General features: G+C 35.5%; 3 protein-coding genes across 4 annotated transcripts; 2 read left to right on the forward strand and 1 right to left on the reverse strand.

Annotated features, from left to right (window-relative positions):
- Window positions 1-275: 275 nt before the first annotated feature.
- LOC110648354 (ATP-dependent Clp protease proteolytic subunit-related protein 4, chloroplastic) lies at window positions 276-5,037 on the forward strand. Its single transcript, XM_021802570.2, has 8 exons — window positions 276-622; window positions 1,276-1,479; window positions 1,608-1,663; window positions 2,554-2,680; window positions 2,794-2,871; window positions 3,175-3,288; window positions 3,367-3,483; window positions 4,763-5,037. The coding sequence occupies exons 1-7, from the start codon at window positions 347-349 to the stop codon at window positions 3,436-3,438; spliced, it is 927 nt and encodes a 308-aa protein (XP_021658262.1). The 5' UTR covers window positions 276-346; the 3' UTR covers window positions 3,439-3,483; window positions 4,763-5,037.
- A 3,255-nt stretch (window positions 5,038-8,292) lies between these two features.
- On the forward strand, window positions 8,293-9,740 carry LOC110648350 (expansin-like B1). The gene is made up of 4 exons (XM_021802566.2): window positions 8,293-8,560; window positions 8,663-8,769; window positions 8,942-9,253; window positions 9,360-9,740. Exons 1-4 carry the CDS (start codon window positions 8,434-8,436, stop codon window positions 9,555-9,557), a joined length of 744 nt encoding a protein of 247 aa, XP_021658258.2. The 5' UTR covers window positions 8,293-8,433; the 3' UTR covers window positions 9,558-9,740.
- A 216-nt stretch (window positions 9,741-9,956) lies between these two features.
- Window positions 9,957-14,852, reverse strand: LOC110648349 (uncharacterized). 2 transcript variants are annotated; one of them, XR_009151338.1, is made up of 3 exons: window positions 14,720-14,852; window positions 10,866-14,085; window positions 9,957-10,181 (listed from the first exon to the last, which is right to left on the reverse strand). XR_009151338.1 is itself a non-coding variant. In XM_021802565.2 (2 exons), the coding sequence occupies exon 2, from the start codon at window positions 14,042-14,044 to the stop codon at window positions 10,919-10,921; it is 3,126 nt and encodes a 1,041-aa protein (XP_021658257.2). In that variant the 5' UTR covers window positions 14,045-14,085; window positions 14,720-14,847; the 3' UTR covers window positions 10,615-10,918. The 2 variants fall into 2 exon arrangements, 1 of the variants encoding a protein (XP_021658257.2); XM_021802565.2 differs by lacking the exon at window positions 9,957-10,181 and having other exon boundaries at window positions 10,615-14,085; window positions 14,720-14,847.
- Window positions 14,853-15,726: the final 874 nt, after the last annotated feature.

Genomic DNA, 15,726 nt, shown 5'->3' on the forward strand with positions numbered 1-15,726 from the left:
TCCGATTTTATTAAATCAATTTCAGGATTACAATAAGTTAATTGATATAGATAGATTAGGGCTAATCGAATATCCCATTTGGCAAAACTCGTTTATTTATTTTTCTGAATGGAATATTTCTAAAACAAAATGAGCTCGAATATTCCAAAAGAAAAGCTCTTTGCCTACTTGTTGTGATGATATTGGGCTTTTATCTTTGGGCTTTAAGGCAATGATATTGTGCTTCATAGTTGGGCTTTCTGGGTAACTATGTGATCCATTAACAGGCAAAAACCCATCGAGCATCGGCGGCCAATTCTGTTTCCGCATCTTCATTTCAATCTCTCAGCAATTAGCTACGCTGTCAATGGTGTTCGCTGCCGCAACAGCATCGAGCCTGGCGCTCCACGCGCTCATGTTAGCATCGCCACTGGCTTCATTACGAACATCAAGCTCCAACCGAACCTTAGCTTTCTCTTCCTTATCCTCTTCTCCTAGAACTTCTCTCTCAACAAGCTTCTTGTCCCCCTTCGCCGCCGGCGGAACTGTCATCGGCGACTTCTCCGGCATAAAAATTCGACCTGAATGTCTCAATCCGGCTTCAATTTCCAGTTCTAAAGGCAAAAGAAGCGTTGTCACTATGGTGAGTTCAATTTTAGCTTCTTTATTCCTTTGCTTCCCCTTTTTGATCCATTGTTTTAGGTTTACCTTGCTTTTTTTCCACACAAGGAATAAACATTGTTGTTTGGATTACTGCGTAATGAGTATTGTTTCTTCCTACCCTCCGTCCAAAGACTTGGGAATCATTTTCCACTCTGCTAAGGTTATTAATCTCATTGGTACGTTCCAGAGCTTATATATGATCAAATAAAATGAGACTACACTCAAAGTTGAGGGTAAACGTGTCACAACACATTGCATGCCAGCCAGACCTTTGAAGGGGCTGAAAATTCGTGAAAGTTCCTTCATAATTTTTGGCGGTCACTGCCCACCAAGGAATAACAGGGTTTAGCATAGTGTTTTTGACCTGTGATTGAAGGACTGATGCTTATTTATTTTGTTTCGTATTCCTATCTTCTTTAATCTCTCATTTGAACTTTATCTGAACAACAGAATAAATCAGTACTGAAATGCACTTGTAAGATTGATAGTTCTTCTGTGCATTAATTTGTGAAGTCATAAATCTGTTCTAAATTCTATATTACTTGGTGAATTGAGATATTTCTTGTGCATTAAGTCTGAAAATTTCCCATATTGCAAACATTTGTTTGTTTATTTTTCAGTCTTCTTTGGCAGGTTATTCCTTATACTAGGGGAAGTGCGTGGGAGCAACCTCCCCCTGACTTAGCATCTTACCTGTTCAAGAATCGGATTGTTTACTTGGGCATGTCTCTTGTACCTTCTGTCACAGAGTTAATACTTGCAGAATTTCTTTACCTTCAGTATGAGGATGAAGAGAAACCTATTTACCTCTATATAAACTCCACTGGTACAACCAAGGTTGACTGTTCTTCTTTTATCTAGCTTTCCTTCGTCTGATGTGTGTGTGTGAGTCTCAGAGCATGTTTCTTGAATTATGGTGTCTATGTAATCGATTATGACACTAACAAAAGCTTTTTGTTTTTCAGGGTGGTGAAAAGCTGGGTTATGAGACAGAGGCTTTTGCAATCTATGATGTTATGGGGTCATAAGCTTAATGCCCTTCCACATGATGGAATTTTTTTTTTTTTATATGAAATTCTGTTAAGCCATTCATCCTTAACCCCATCTCCTCCTCCCACACCACTCCCCCAAACCCCCTCGCCCAGTCCCCGCCCCCCCACCTCCCCCCACCCCCCAAAACCACCTCTTCCTTTTTCCCTGCATTTTTCTGTCATAATCATGCTGAGGACTCATGGTAGCATGGACACATCTGACCATGAAATTTTACTGTGTTTGACACTAACTGGACATAAAGATCGGGTTTAAATTTTTCCAACTTGCATGTACCAATGCATTGTGTGGTTGGATTCTTCATTTTATCTGATCTAAACTATTGAAGGATAGTTCACTTTAACATAGCACGTGGTTATTCTAACAATTAAGTATTGAGATGAATTATCCAAATCTGACTGGGATCCTAATAACAAATACCTTCATTACTAATGTAAGCCAGCTTGATGTGAATTATATGAAGGAAAACTTTGCATTAAATATGTAATTACCATCTTCTAATTAGTTTTAGCCATATGCATATTAGAAGCGCAATTTATTTTCCCTCACAAATTACAGACACATATTTGCATTCATTGTATAGGGACATATCATGGATTCTTTGCTTATTTCAAAGCCCACCGGCAGATATTCATAGAAATAGACTTAGTTCTGATATGAGTACGACATGCTTGTTGCGAGACATGTCTCTTGAATCATAGAGATAATTGTTCATTTGTTCCTTTCATCTGTGTCTGTGTTCTATTCTTTGATGTGCAGTAAGTTTACTGTAAAATTTTGTTATGAACACCATAAACCACCTTACTATTAAGGAGAATTTATATTGTCTATTTTGTATATGGCTGACTTATTTTGCTGCAGGTATGTCAAGCCACCTATATTTACCCTCTGTGTTGGTAACGCTTGGGGAGAAGCAGCTTTACTTCTGGCTGCTGGGTCAAAGGGAAATCGATCTGCACTACCTTCATCAACTATCATGATAAAACAGGTGTTTTCTTGACCATTTGATGCTGCAATCTGTTCTTTTAATAAATTGCTACCAGATACTTCTAACATGAAGATCTGTCATTCTTGTGGCCTTTTTTTCCTACCAATCTACAGCCAATAGGAAGATTTCAAGGTCAAGCAACAGATGTCGACCTTGCAAGAAAAGAAGTCAAGAATGTGAAAGCAGAATTGGTAAAATTAATAGTGGCTTTGGTGTTTCTGTCTGATTAGATATTACTCATTTTAATTATATTTTTCCAATCTCTAGAATACCACACTTGCTGACTACCAGGAATCATAGTTCTTTGGTAGGGTTTGGTCATAATTTTTCTAACCATTCTGAATGGTTACCTAAAATAGATTATGCCACAATACATCAACATATGACAATGGAGAGAGATATGTACTACCTCTATCTACTATATCGTAAAGGTCATTTTTAAAATATATATATATATATATATATATATATATATATATATATATATCTTACAGGTCAATCTCCTGGCGAAGCATATTGGAAAATCACCTGAACAGATTGAAGCAGACATCAGTCGCCCAAAATATTTTAATCCAGCTGAGGCAGTTGAATATGGCATCATAGACAAGGTACTTGAGTCAAAAAAGTTATTTAATTTTGTTTTGGTTTCATGCATCACTGTTTACTTTTTCCTTGATTTTCTGCAGGTACTATATAATGAAAGGAGCACCAAAGACCGTGGAGTTGTTTCTGACCTTAAAAAGGCACAGCTTATATGATTGACAGAAATTTAGATTGGTGATTGTTGTGAGTAATCAGAGAAGGTACATCTGCAAGTCATTGTCAGATTTTGATGATGTGAAATTTCTTTTGAACATAAAATTTAATTGTTTTATAATAGTATATCTATTAGTTCATAAGTGACATTCATCGCTTCCTTTCTTCCAACAAAGTGTATGAAAATTCTCAACTTTTCCTTAAATTCTCAACCAGGCCATAAATTGATCACTTGTGCCACATTTGAAACTTACTACAATTTTGACAGTGCTTAAGACTGATACTGAATTTAGTCACTTGAATAAGTGCAGGTCATCTTGGAAATTTTTATTTTTAGACATATTTTGACAACCACCAACCCCCCTTCCCCCTACCTCCTCTCCCTCTCTAGGTATGGCCTTGGTAACTGGCTGGAGCAACGTATAGACTACCAGTGTGCTGACCAGAATACCTCTGCACACTGATAAAATTATTATTATCATAATGATTCACTGCCCCTCATTAAGCTGTATATGACCTATCCTGTGGGATATCTTTAATCACTTATCATATACCTTACATTCATGGATCCACTTAGCACCTGTTGCTATTCTTAACTACTCCACTGCTCTAGTATGTAACTTGAAGTATACTCTGGAACTGAACGCAATTGCTTGTTCTTTTCATGGCCACGCCACCTTAAAATTATTACAGAATCTTTCTTCCTGAAATTTCAGTAGAAAGACACCTGGAAAAGTATATTAGCCAAGTTGTAGATTGACTGTACATTTAAACATGGGTTATTACACCTTGCATTTGCCTTTTTCATTGTATGCATTTTTTATTGTTCTGTAAGATTGTTGGATTTGATATTGGAAATTATTGAAAAGGCAATGTTAATTGGTGGTGTACTTTATTTTCTGGTAACATCAGTTTCATTCACCACTATACAACCCTCGGTCCCTTTTTTGATCCTCAAATTAGCAAATGTAGGGAGGGGATGCTACTTGGTGGCAATTCTTTTTGTTTTTTATTATCAACCATACACATCTAAGGTTCCAAATATCAACAGCATCTCTTCCATTATGTCTCCAGTGGTTAGGGCACCGTGTTGAGAGATATCATATTACATAAGCCATAATGGCAATATAGTGACAGTCACTATCTTAACTATGCTCTCTCTTTCTCTCTCTCTCTCTCTCTCTCTCTCTCTCTCTCTCTTTCCCTCCCTCCCTCTATGTGAACTGTCAAATTATCGTTGAATTCATTACGAATCAATAAGCTAATTCTTGTTCATTATTTCAACTGTAATTTTTTTTTTCCAACTCTTTTCTGGAATGTTGTTAGGTTATGTTAATTTGCATTTGGCTGAAGCGAAGTATATTGAATTGACGGTGACACAAACGAACCAAGAAATGGAATGTGGCCTTGAATGGGAGCAAGGTTGTGGATATTATAACCTTGAAGCTTTTTTAGATATGGATTATGCTGTTTCTGTGGTTAATCTAAACGTATAACAAGCATTTGTTGTAACATAATGTATTGCAAAAATATGAATGCACATGCATTGATGCATGTAATTTCATGCAGATCAATTTAATTGTAGCTACTTAGTTTGTTTCCTTCTCTCTTTTTGTGAATGGCTGAAACTTGTAATACTGGAATTGTTTTGCACCACTATGTGGAGTTGAGAAAGGAGAGAGCAGAGGTTTTAAGTTGCTAGTAAAATTTCTCAATGAATCTAAATATTCAATTTAGAAAAGCAACGCAATAACATAAATAAAACCTGATGGCTAAGGAATGGATTCATTTTGGGAGGGTGAGAATCATGCGTAATGGATACTGGCAGTGGCTTCCTTGTTTGCAACTTGGTGGGCTGCTATGAAATTGCCAAGTGGAAGACTAGGAATATCAGTCACCTACCCCAATTTCTCCCCAAAGTTGATTTATGCCCTAATTTTATACTTAGATTTGGTATCCATTTTTGCCTTGTGCATACTAACACTGACCAAGTGCGTTGAAGCTCAAAAAGTTGTAATAACAACTTGTTTAACAAAACTTGGTAAGATCTTTGCAAGTGCTGCCACACCAAATTTCCCATTCTTATCCAAACGATTGACGCGAGGGACAGCTAATATCTATATGCTTGCCTAGATTGGCAGCCTTGCTTCAGTGCGTTCCTACCAAACTAACAATGGGTTAGTGGCGTTAATCCTATTGGTTATAGCCCACCGCTTTACTCCAGTTGGCTTGAATGGACGTGGCCTGGCTGGTGGGATCCTCCAATTAGCTTCGCCCTTAGCTCAACAAGCTATTTCTAGAGCAATAATTATTGCAGGTACCTATCCGGGAAGAAGCCGAAAGAGATTAGAGGAATTAAATTTTTAAGTTGTGCTTGTTAACCGACTTTACTGTAGGAACCTAAACGTAAGTAATTGATATGCACTCATTCCCTAGCTCATGTTACTAAGTAGTTTTGCAAATGATCACAGTTCAAATCCTGTTTCAACCTTGAACGTAAATAAAAGAAGCAGCTTCATAAACTCTCCAACAATCTACCAATTGCCTAGATCTTATGGTAATTTGAATTCACCTTCACTATATAATGAGTCATTTTTATTCTTTTTTTATCCATTAGGTGGTATTCGGATTAGCTTTTGCTAACCCTTTCGAGTATCACCTGCTCTAATATCATATCATTATCATTGAAGAGTGAAAGTGAAAAAATAGCTGAAAATTAGATTTACTTAAACTTAGATTAAATATTATTAGAAGATTAGAACTGAATAATTAATTGGCTCTTACCCTTATAAACCTTTTGGATTTGTATTTCTTTTAGATGCAATTTATATCAACCGATTTATCTTATCAAGCAAAGCCTGCCTATGCATTTAGGGAATTATCTACATAAAAATAAAGACAAGATTTTTTATATTTCGTAGCATTTTTCTGCATGATTCTTATGTTAATTAAATTTCAGTTGTGATCCCAATCTCATTTCAAGTCTTCCATTACTTAGTGAATCCTACCTAAACATGTGATGTAAGAGAATATTAAAAATTAAAGCTTAATCTTTTTTTTTTTTTTTTTTAAGGCATACAAGTATGGATTATCTTCTACACAGTAATGATAAAAGTCGGGCGGAGTATGATGGGGTACACCAACATATATTAACACCCAATTTATAGAAAATTACATACACAATTACTATACGAGACTCTCATTATAATTTTAATTGAAATGATAATTGTAACATCTCACATCTTCGGAATGACAGTGGCCACGTAAAAAACGCTGCAGTTAAGGGCTGGCGTTGCTTGAGATCTAGAGTAAGAGGCAGTAATAAACCGAGTCCCACATCACAAAGAGAGGGAAATGTGAAAGACCATGTAAGTGACAAGCCTTCTAATCTGAAAGATGCGCTTTTGGGCCATAAAGAATGAGTCCAAATTACAAAGCGTCAAAACAAAATAAACCATTGTTTCATAATTTAGTATAGTGCCGCATTATTTGCTACCAACACACCTTTGATAAACTTGAATTTACGGTAACTATATTTTTTAAAAATTTATGTTATTTTAATATAGCAATTAAATGGTAATATGATTTCTTTTTCCGAACAATTCTAGCCTCTTTCCTCTCAAAATTATCGATTCAATTCATATTCGATTCAAATGAAGAATTTTTTCAAAAAAAAAATAATTTGGAAAATTAAATAAAATTTTATATATAAGGTAAAATTTTTTTGCATATAATTAAAGCAATTTAACCAAACTATTTAAGAAATAAGTTTTTGAATAACATGATTAAAGTAATTGAACTAAAAAAATTAAGAAAAACTAAGGAAATTAGAGCAATAGCTAAGAAAATAAATTTTTTGAATCACAATTTAAAATAATCAGAAATAGCATATAAATATAATTAACATAGTTATGAAAAAATAAAATAACATAATTAATTTTTCTATGCAATTTTTTTTTATTTCAAACAAAAAAATACACAACACAATCTTTTGATTCAATAATTTGTTTTACACTTCTTATTTATTTTTTACTAAATAATCAATTCATTAAAATTAATTTTTCTAAAACATTAATTTTATTTGTTCTCAACCGAAGTCAAATCAATCGCCCTCAAGCCAGTTCAAAATCAAATTTGAAATGATGAAATATTCAATTTAATTTTTATACTTATTAAAAAATTTTAATTTAATTTATTTTTAATTTTTTTATTTAATTTAATTTTATATTTATCAAAAAAGTTTAATTTGATTTATTTTTAATTTTTTATTTAATTTAATCTAAAAGTTTCAATTTAAACTTAATTTAGTTCAAAAATTAAAATTTATGAGCTAAATTTTTTAATTTTTTTATTTAAATAAAAAATTAAAAAGTTTAATTTTTTGATTTTGAGATTAAATTTTTTAATTTAAACAAAAAAACTAAGAACTTAATTTTCAGGTTAAATTAAATTAGATAAAAATTAAAAACAAATTAAATTAAATTAAAGTTTTCAAATAAGTATAGAAATGTAATTAAACTTTTAAGGCAATTTAAAAGGATTTGGAAACCAATCTATTTAATTTAGATTCAGCCAACCACAAATACCATAACCCTTACTACAAGTGCGTTCAAAGAAATCCTATTTTAAACAGGAAAAATATATTATAAAATAATATAATATATAAAAAATAAAAAAAGAAGTTGGGCAGATTTTAGCCAATATATCCTCTTGCTAATACCATGGAAAGGTGTCTTCCATGGTCAATGCAGGAGCCTGCACGGACTGACACATCACTAATCTAATCTTCCCACATCTCTCTCCTTCCTACACCCTTAATTATTAGCCCAAATGGAAAGAAGGAAGGCTGCAATTTGCCTCAACAGCAGCCTCAGTTCTCACCTATAAATAGGGCATTGTAATTCCATAGCTTCCCATCCCATAAGTACCATTTCTCATTTTCATTTCTTTCTTCCTCAGCTTAGTTTGCTATTAATATTACTTCTTCCCTTTAAGCTATGGAGTCTAAATATGGTTATTGCCTTTTCTGTTTCTTGGTGATACTACCTGCAATATGTTACTCCCAAGGCTTCACATACTCTAGGGCAACTTACTATGGTAGCCCTGATTGCTTAGGGACACCAAGTATGTGTCTCAATCCTTGTCTGCATATTAAATCATGATATTTTTTAAAATTTTTTGCCTTTGTTCTATGATGCTAATTGATTCAATTTACATGTAATTTAGCTGGAGCTTGTGGGTTTGGAGAATATGGAAGGAAGGTCAATGATGCTAATGTGGCTGGAGTTTCCAGGTTGTACAAGAATGGCACTGGCTGTGGTGCTTGTTATCAGGTAATGAATGCTCAAATTTTAGAGCAACACATATATGGCAAACCTACCAAAATAGTTGCTCTAATTAATATGTTCAAAAAGATTATTTAAGCAAGCACTAACTAATTAATAATTAATTAAACAGTGGTGTTGGTGTTGATAATGATGGTTTTATTCTTGAATAATTATTCAGGTTAGGTGCAAGGCACCACAACTTTGCAGTGACGACGGAGTGAATGTAGTGGTGACTGACTATGGTGAAGGTGACAACACCGACTTCATCCTTAGCACAAGTGCTTATGCAAGATTGGCACGTCCAAACATGGCCTTAGAATTATTTGCATATGGTGTCGTCAATGTAGAATACCGGAGGATTTCTTGCCGGTACGCCGGTTACAACATCATGTTCAAGATCCATGAGCATAGCAGGTTTCCTGATTACTTGGCCATTGTTATTCTCTACCAAGGAGGCCAAAATGATATTGTAGCCGTTGAAATATGGCAGGTATTAACTTCAGTATTATAGAGTTAAAGTTTATTAAATAAATACAAATAAAAAAATATATATTTTTTCAAATATAATGTGTTTTTATTATAATGGATTATTGCAGGAAGATTGCAAGGAATGGATAGGCATGAGAAGGGCCTATGGAGCAGTTTTTGACATGGCTAACCCACCAAAGGGTTACCTTACCATGAGGTTCCAAGTGAGTGGAAGTGCAGGGCTCAAATGGGTACAGGCAACAAATGCTATTCCAGGTGATTGGAGAGCTGGGGTTGCATATGATTCAGCCATTCAGCTCACTTAAAATTGCAGTCGTGAGGATTTTAGTTGTTATTCCATTAAGGGTGTTAATTGTTCTCATTAAGTTTTTGCGTCTTTTTGCCATGTCATAAGCCAATAAACACAGAATTTGCAATGTTTAAATTAAAAGGATTCATGTACCTTTTTCATAAGTTCCTGATAAGAATAAAGTTGCATACTTGTCATACTTTTGCACGAGTATCACTATACAAGTTTGTGCCTCCTAATTTTTTTTACCATTTATATTTCATTAACTATACACAGTTGGGTGCAGCAATGTTATTTTTAGAACTCTATTTTAAATTAATATGATATTTAAAAATAAACTATACCACCCTTGCATAAATAATCTGTGCACTGTACTTGCATATTCCAGAAGGGAAAAAGATAGGTTCAAAATGGCTAGGCAAAACGCTAGAGCTTCTGTTTTCTATTATATGCGTTGCAAAGATGATAATTAAAAATTACCAGTGCATATACAAACCTAGAACTCACAACAAACAACACTTGGAATTTGCAAAGACTAAGATTACATTATCAAATGATCTTCCGAGCCACTAATTTAATTGACCACAACATATGACAACTGACTGGGGTTACGATTCGTTGGTCGCAAACATAAGAATCCCTGCATAAATTTAAGCATCAGCAAAGTAAATATAATATGCACAAAACTAATTCCAGCATTAAGACACTGCATCCATGTATTAGCACACGTTGCCAACATGACAAGAAGCACAATCAAGAAAATTGCGGCAAGAAAATTGTGGCCCCACAAATGGGTGCATGGAGACCCTTCTGCAAGAAACTAGCCCTTACCTATTTGACTTCAGCCAGTTGATTCTAATTAATTGTGTTTAGTTGAATCTTAGTAGGAATGGAATGCCATAATGCTTGAATATGATAAAAGTGAAATTCAATATCCTTATCAAAACCTGGCTAACCCCAAGTCTAGTCATTAGTAGTAGTTTACCAAGTTACCATATATATATATATATTGAACAAAACAATAGTCCCTTTCTGACATGGATCATTAGCAGTTGTTCACCAAGGCTCATATATACAGATCAAATGAATACTCTCATTTTTATGTGGGACTCACACGTGTTCAAAATATACACAAAGGAAATGCATACAGACATACATCTTTTATCAAAAGGGAATTAGTCATAAAAAAAAAACAAAAAAAAAAAAGAAAGAAGTATGCTTGCTTCAAAATACAAACAACGGAGAGAGAAACATATAGACAAACAGTCGAGGTATGCATATTTATATGGATATATACTTATTTCTAATCCATAGAGCAACTTACTTTGACAAGTAAAACACAGCTGCTTCTAAATCCAACTCTTTTGCTAGACAGCGTCAATACATCCTCCCAGTGCACTCTGAAGAACCACAGTAGCAACTCTTCTTCTTTATATTGCCATCAGAATCATGAACCTGATCTATTGTATAATTGTAATGGTATGTTAGCTCTTGCAAGGGAGGAATATTCTCAGCAGCAAACAGCATTATGTGAGGAATTCTCTTGTCCTCATGATCATAGAGAACATTTTGCGCATAGAGATTAGGGGAACAACTATGATTGATGAATCTCCCCACATTGCCATACTTTGCTGCATCAATGGTGAAGCAACTCTCCTCCATAACTTCACAAGAACTTAATTTTGTCTCAGTTAGGAGGTTTGAAAGTCCATCCCAGAGAGAACTGTCACTGCAGTTATTTCCAATATCAAATAAATAATCATCATTGCCAATTCTTTGTTCAGCTTCCTTCTCTTCAAGAAGCTCTCCTGCATACTCACAGATAAAACTTCCTGAAGGGATTGAATTTAAAGATCTCACACCCCATCCTCTTGATTCAGTTTTGAATATTTCAAGCTGGAACTTGATACCATTCTGGCTGACTCTATTGTAGCAAGAAGGAGGACACTTGCAAGAAGGACCACACTCATAGACCAGAGGTTGTGCTTCAACAATAGCCCCATTATGGTTATATGGGATCTCTCCTCCATTTTTTGCCACACATGAACATTTCCCAGTTTCAGAGCAGCCATTAGGACAATCACAGCCCCTTGGAGGAATAGGGCAGCACCAATTAGGATATATAACATGAGTGATGTATTCAAACAGTGGAGGCTTTTCATCGTCTATGGTGTTCACAGCACAAATGGGAATCAACTCTTTACCTTTAGAGATATCATCTACACAGAGACCCTCTCGTACTTTAAATTTTTTGGACTTCTTCACCACTTTCCAAGCAAGCTCTGGTTGACCTGGAATTCGATCCAACCTAAACTTGAAGACAAGTTTTCCGTGTTGCCCCATTTCCTGCCAACACTTCGTCACCAAATATAGTCCATCATAGACATATGTCCTAGTTTTTGCTTTGGATGATTCAGACACTCCACGAATGACCCTCACAGGATTCTTTGCATCCACACTATTCTTCAAAGCAAGATTACCTCGTTCAAGCTTCTGATCTTCGGGTTCCTTATCTCCAACCTTTACATTCCCTCCTGAACCCGTATATATCAAAACATCTGAGTCATCCATATCATCATCATAGCCCCCAGATGCTACAATACTTGTTGCAAGGACACTATTACCTTCCTTCACAAAATCTATACCTCCTTGAATTTGGCGATGAAGACCAATAATATTAAGCTCCACCCTGTACTGAAACTCATCCCCAACTTCAACACCTGGAACAGAGCCAATGATGTTCTTGTTTGTGTTTACATATTTTCCTTTTTTTCTAAGAACATTTGCTGCAGCTAAATCAGGCCTCTTAATATTTTTCGACTTAGACTCTTCTTCCTTAACAAGTTTCCTATAGACAACTTGGAATAGACGCAATGTTTCCCTAACTTTGTTTCTGGTGACAAACACATCATTACCATCGGCTTTATCACTCAAACTGCTGGGACAGGAAGGAGGAAGTGTCACACCAAAATTACAAGAACTCCTAACCAATTGAAAATCATCAGATACACTACCATGCTGAACATCATCTTTTGTATCCCATACAACCATCTGACCTATGCCTTGATAAGCCTTGCCACTAGGAGATGAATTCTTATTCTTCTTCATGTGTGTCCCTCCAAAGTTATCAACATTGTTCTTCTTTGTCCTGACAGCAGATCCAGAACGTTGTTGGATTGTGAAATCATTTTTCTTCCCTTTGCCTCTATCTGTACCACCTGCCAAGGTTTTACATTTATGGGCCATTTTTCCCTGCCTCCAAGGATCATTCCCTGCAGCCATAAGACCCTGCACAACAACCCTGTCCAATGCAAACTCCAGACCTTCTTTGTCCTCCTCTAACATTGTATTTGTACAGAAAGATAAGTCTAAAAGCTTTCTCCCTGAGCTTTTCTTCTCCATCTTAAACGCAAAATCCATCTCTAAATTATCCTCCAGACCTCCAATAATTCTCTTTCCTGATTCAGGGGCTGCCTCAGACTTCAAGTCACATTGATTTTGAATGCTTTCCTGAGGAGATTTGATGCTTTCTTCTGGTAAATCCTCTTGGATCACCTTCATCTCATTCTCACAAGAAGCTCCATACTCATCTTGATTCTTCATATCCATAGAAGTAGGTCCTTCGGATTCAACTTGAGTATTAACCAATCTCAGACTAGAAATATTCCTCTCCAATCTATTCTTGTGGGCATCTCCATTTTGAACATTGTCTCCCACTTGCTTCACATCAGTCTTCACTGCACATTTCATCAGCTCTTCTTCAGCACAATTCTCTTTACCAATATTCCTGTTCTCTGTAGAAGCAAGAATAATATTTGCACTCTCTTTAATAAGACGTGGAGCATTTCTTCCACAAAATGGAGGGAAGTCTCTAAAAGCTGAAATCCTCCGAGGAGGAGGATAATTTCGTGGGACCATGGATTCCACTAGAGCAGAAATATCCACTTTATCCATATCCTTTGGCACATCAATCTTTGCACGTTCTAAAGTTTTTAATGGTTCAATATCCTCCGCATTACTCAAAGTGTCTGGAGCTCCTGGCGATGGCATCTTAACAGGTGTTATATTTACTGCAATAAGCCCATCCATCGGATCAGATGATACCACTGGTGCTTCTGCTTTGGACTCCACATGATTTTTTTGCCTTGGCTGATCTGTAAGATCCAAATTTTCCAACACTTTGGGAGATTGGGACTCAAGCCTAGTTCCATCCCCAAATGCATCACCACACTTCCCCTGGTCTACTGAATTCTCAGCTATACCAACACAAATGGCTTCTCCATTCAGTCTCAAAGAGATCCGTGGGGCAAATCGTCCACACCCAGGGGGGAAATCCCTAACGGCTGAAACTCTCCGCCGCTTATACTTAGGCAAACCAGCACAAGAATCATAATGACCATTTTCCATAGGCAGTCTTCCCGATTTTCCCTCAGAATGGCTGCAGTTGCTGAATGATACCACACTTTTTGATTCTGTTTGCAGTGTATTGTCAGCAAAACCCATTCCAACTCATGAAACAAATTGATGCAGCACCCAGAAACAACCTAAAACGAAAATAATCATCATTATTACGCAGTTAATTGCAGCGATTTATACGAAATGAAACCAGCCCGCTGTTTGTGACAAAAAATACCATAAGCATATTTATAAATCCAATACACTAAACAAATTCTCCTTAATCTTAAGATGCTATCACAGGGCCTCAAGTGAAATCCCATGCTCAAATCCCATTGTGATGGAATGAGCTACACTTATTGTTATTGTGTACCCCAAGGCCAATTTGGCACTCACATGTAACCAAGGGAATAACAAAAAAATAAATAAAACAAAAAAAAAAACAGGTTATATATATGTGTGTGAATTGGCACATCACTGTATTAATATCTCAGGTAAAACTCAATCTGTAAATCACCTAAGTTTCCTACATTTCCCCGGGAAATAAACATATGAAATCTGAAACCCAGTTATAAGCATGTAGTGGAAAATGCTCTGTCTACCCATGATAAATAACAACTAAATGCAACAACAATCCTTTAATCAAAATAAAGTAGACATAATTTGCATCTCAATGTTTGGTTTCTTACAAAGTTCATCCATCAGATAAGATTTCAAAATAAATCAGATATCGAATAGAAAATCATATAAAAAGAAACCATGGATGTTTAGATGATCACTGACCAAGTAATTAAAAGTGTTGCTGTCCTAATTTATAGGAAATCAACATTCGTGCCCAAACACATACGGAGAGAGAGAGACGGAGAGAGAGAGAGAGACGGAGAGAGAGAGAGAGAGGGGGAGCAATATTGCAGGCGTGAGGATGGAAGGAGGGGACAGTAGGGCAGATCTGCAAATGCCAAGGGAGAAATGCGTGTTATTTAGCTTAGTGCTAAAGACGGTGCCGTTTGGCAATAGCTATAAATCTTGCTCGGGTAATTTACAAATTAGTTCTAAGGCATATTAAAAACAACAGGTCAGTCCTTATATTTTTAATTTATAATAATTTAATTTCTGCAATTTGATTCATCTAACAGACTAATCCCTATCATCCAAATTAACCATAGATTCAATTAGGAAATGTAAAATTTTTTTAGATAATTACTAAATTTATGTAACTAGAAAAATAAAAATTTCAATATAAAAATTAATATGATTAGATAATGATTCACGTATTTAAAGATATGTATAAAATATATATATATAAAGTGATATTAGAATCCTTTTCTTAAAAGACTTATAAGTCATTAAGAGAATGTCATTTTAAGCGTTTGTAAGGGGAGAAATCAAACACCAGTAGAGAGAGAGAGAGAGAGAGAGAGAGAGAGAGAGAGAGAGAGAGTAAAGATGTTTGCCAGCAACTTCTCAGGGACTGAACCTCTAATGTTTACAAGTGAAAATTATTTGACATGGGTGATAAAAATGAAGACTTTAAGCCTATGGGAAACAGTTAAAGTTGGTGATGATCCTCCTCCACTAGGGACAGGTCCAACCATGGCTCAAATTAAAATATATGAAGAGATAATGGCAAGAAAATCAAGGTGTATTCATTCAAGAGTGTTAGAAGTCATTTTCACCAAAATAATGGCCTGTGAAAATCCAAAGAAAGCATGGAAGAAATAAAAGGCAGAATTTGAAGAGAATGAATAATGGAGATTTACAATGCAGGAGGAGTTTGGAATAATTGAGGA

This window comes from Hevea brasiliensis, chromosome 9, assembly GCF_030052815.1.
Source record: "Hevea brasiliensis isolate MT/VB/25A 57/8 chromosome 9, ASM3005281v1, whole genome shotgun sequence".
Taxonomy (NCBI): domain Eukaryota; kingdom Viridiplantae; phylum Streptophyta; class Magnoliopsida; order Malpighiales; family Euphorbiaceae; genus Hevea; species Hevea brasiliensis.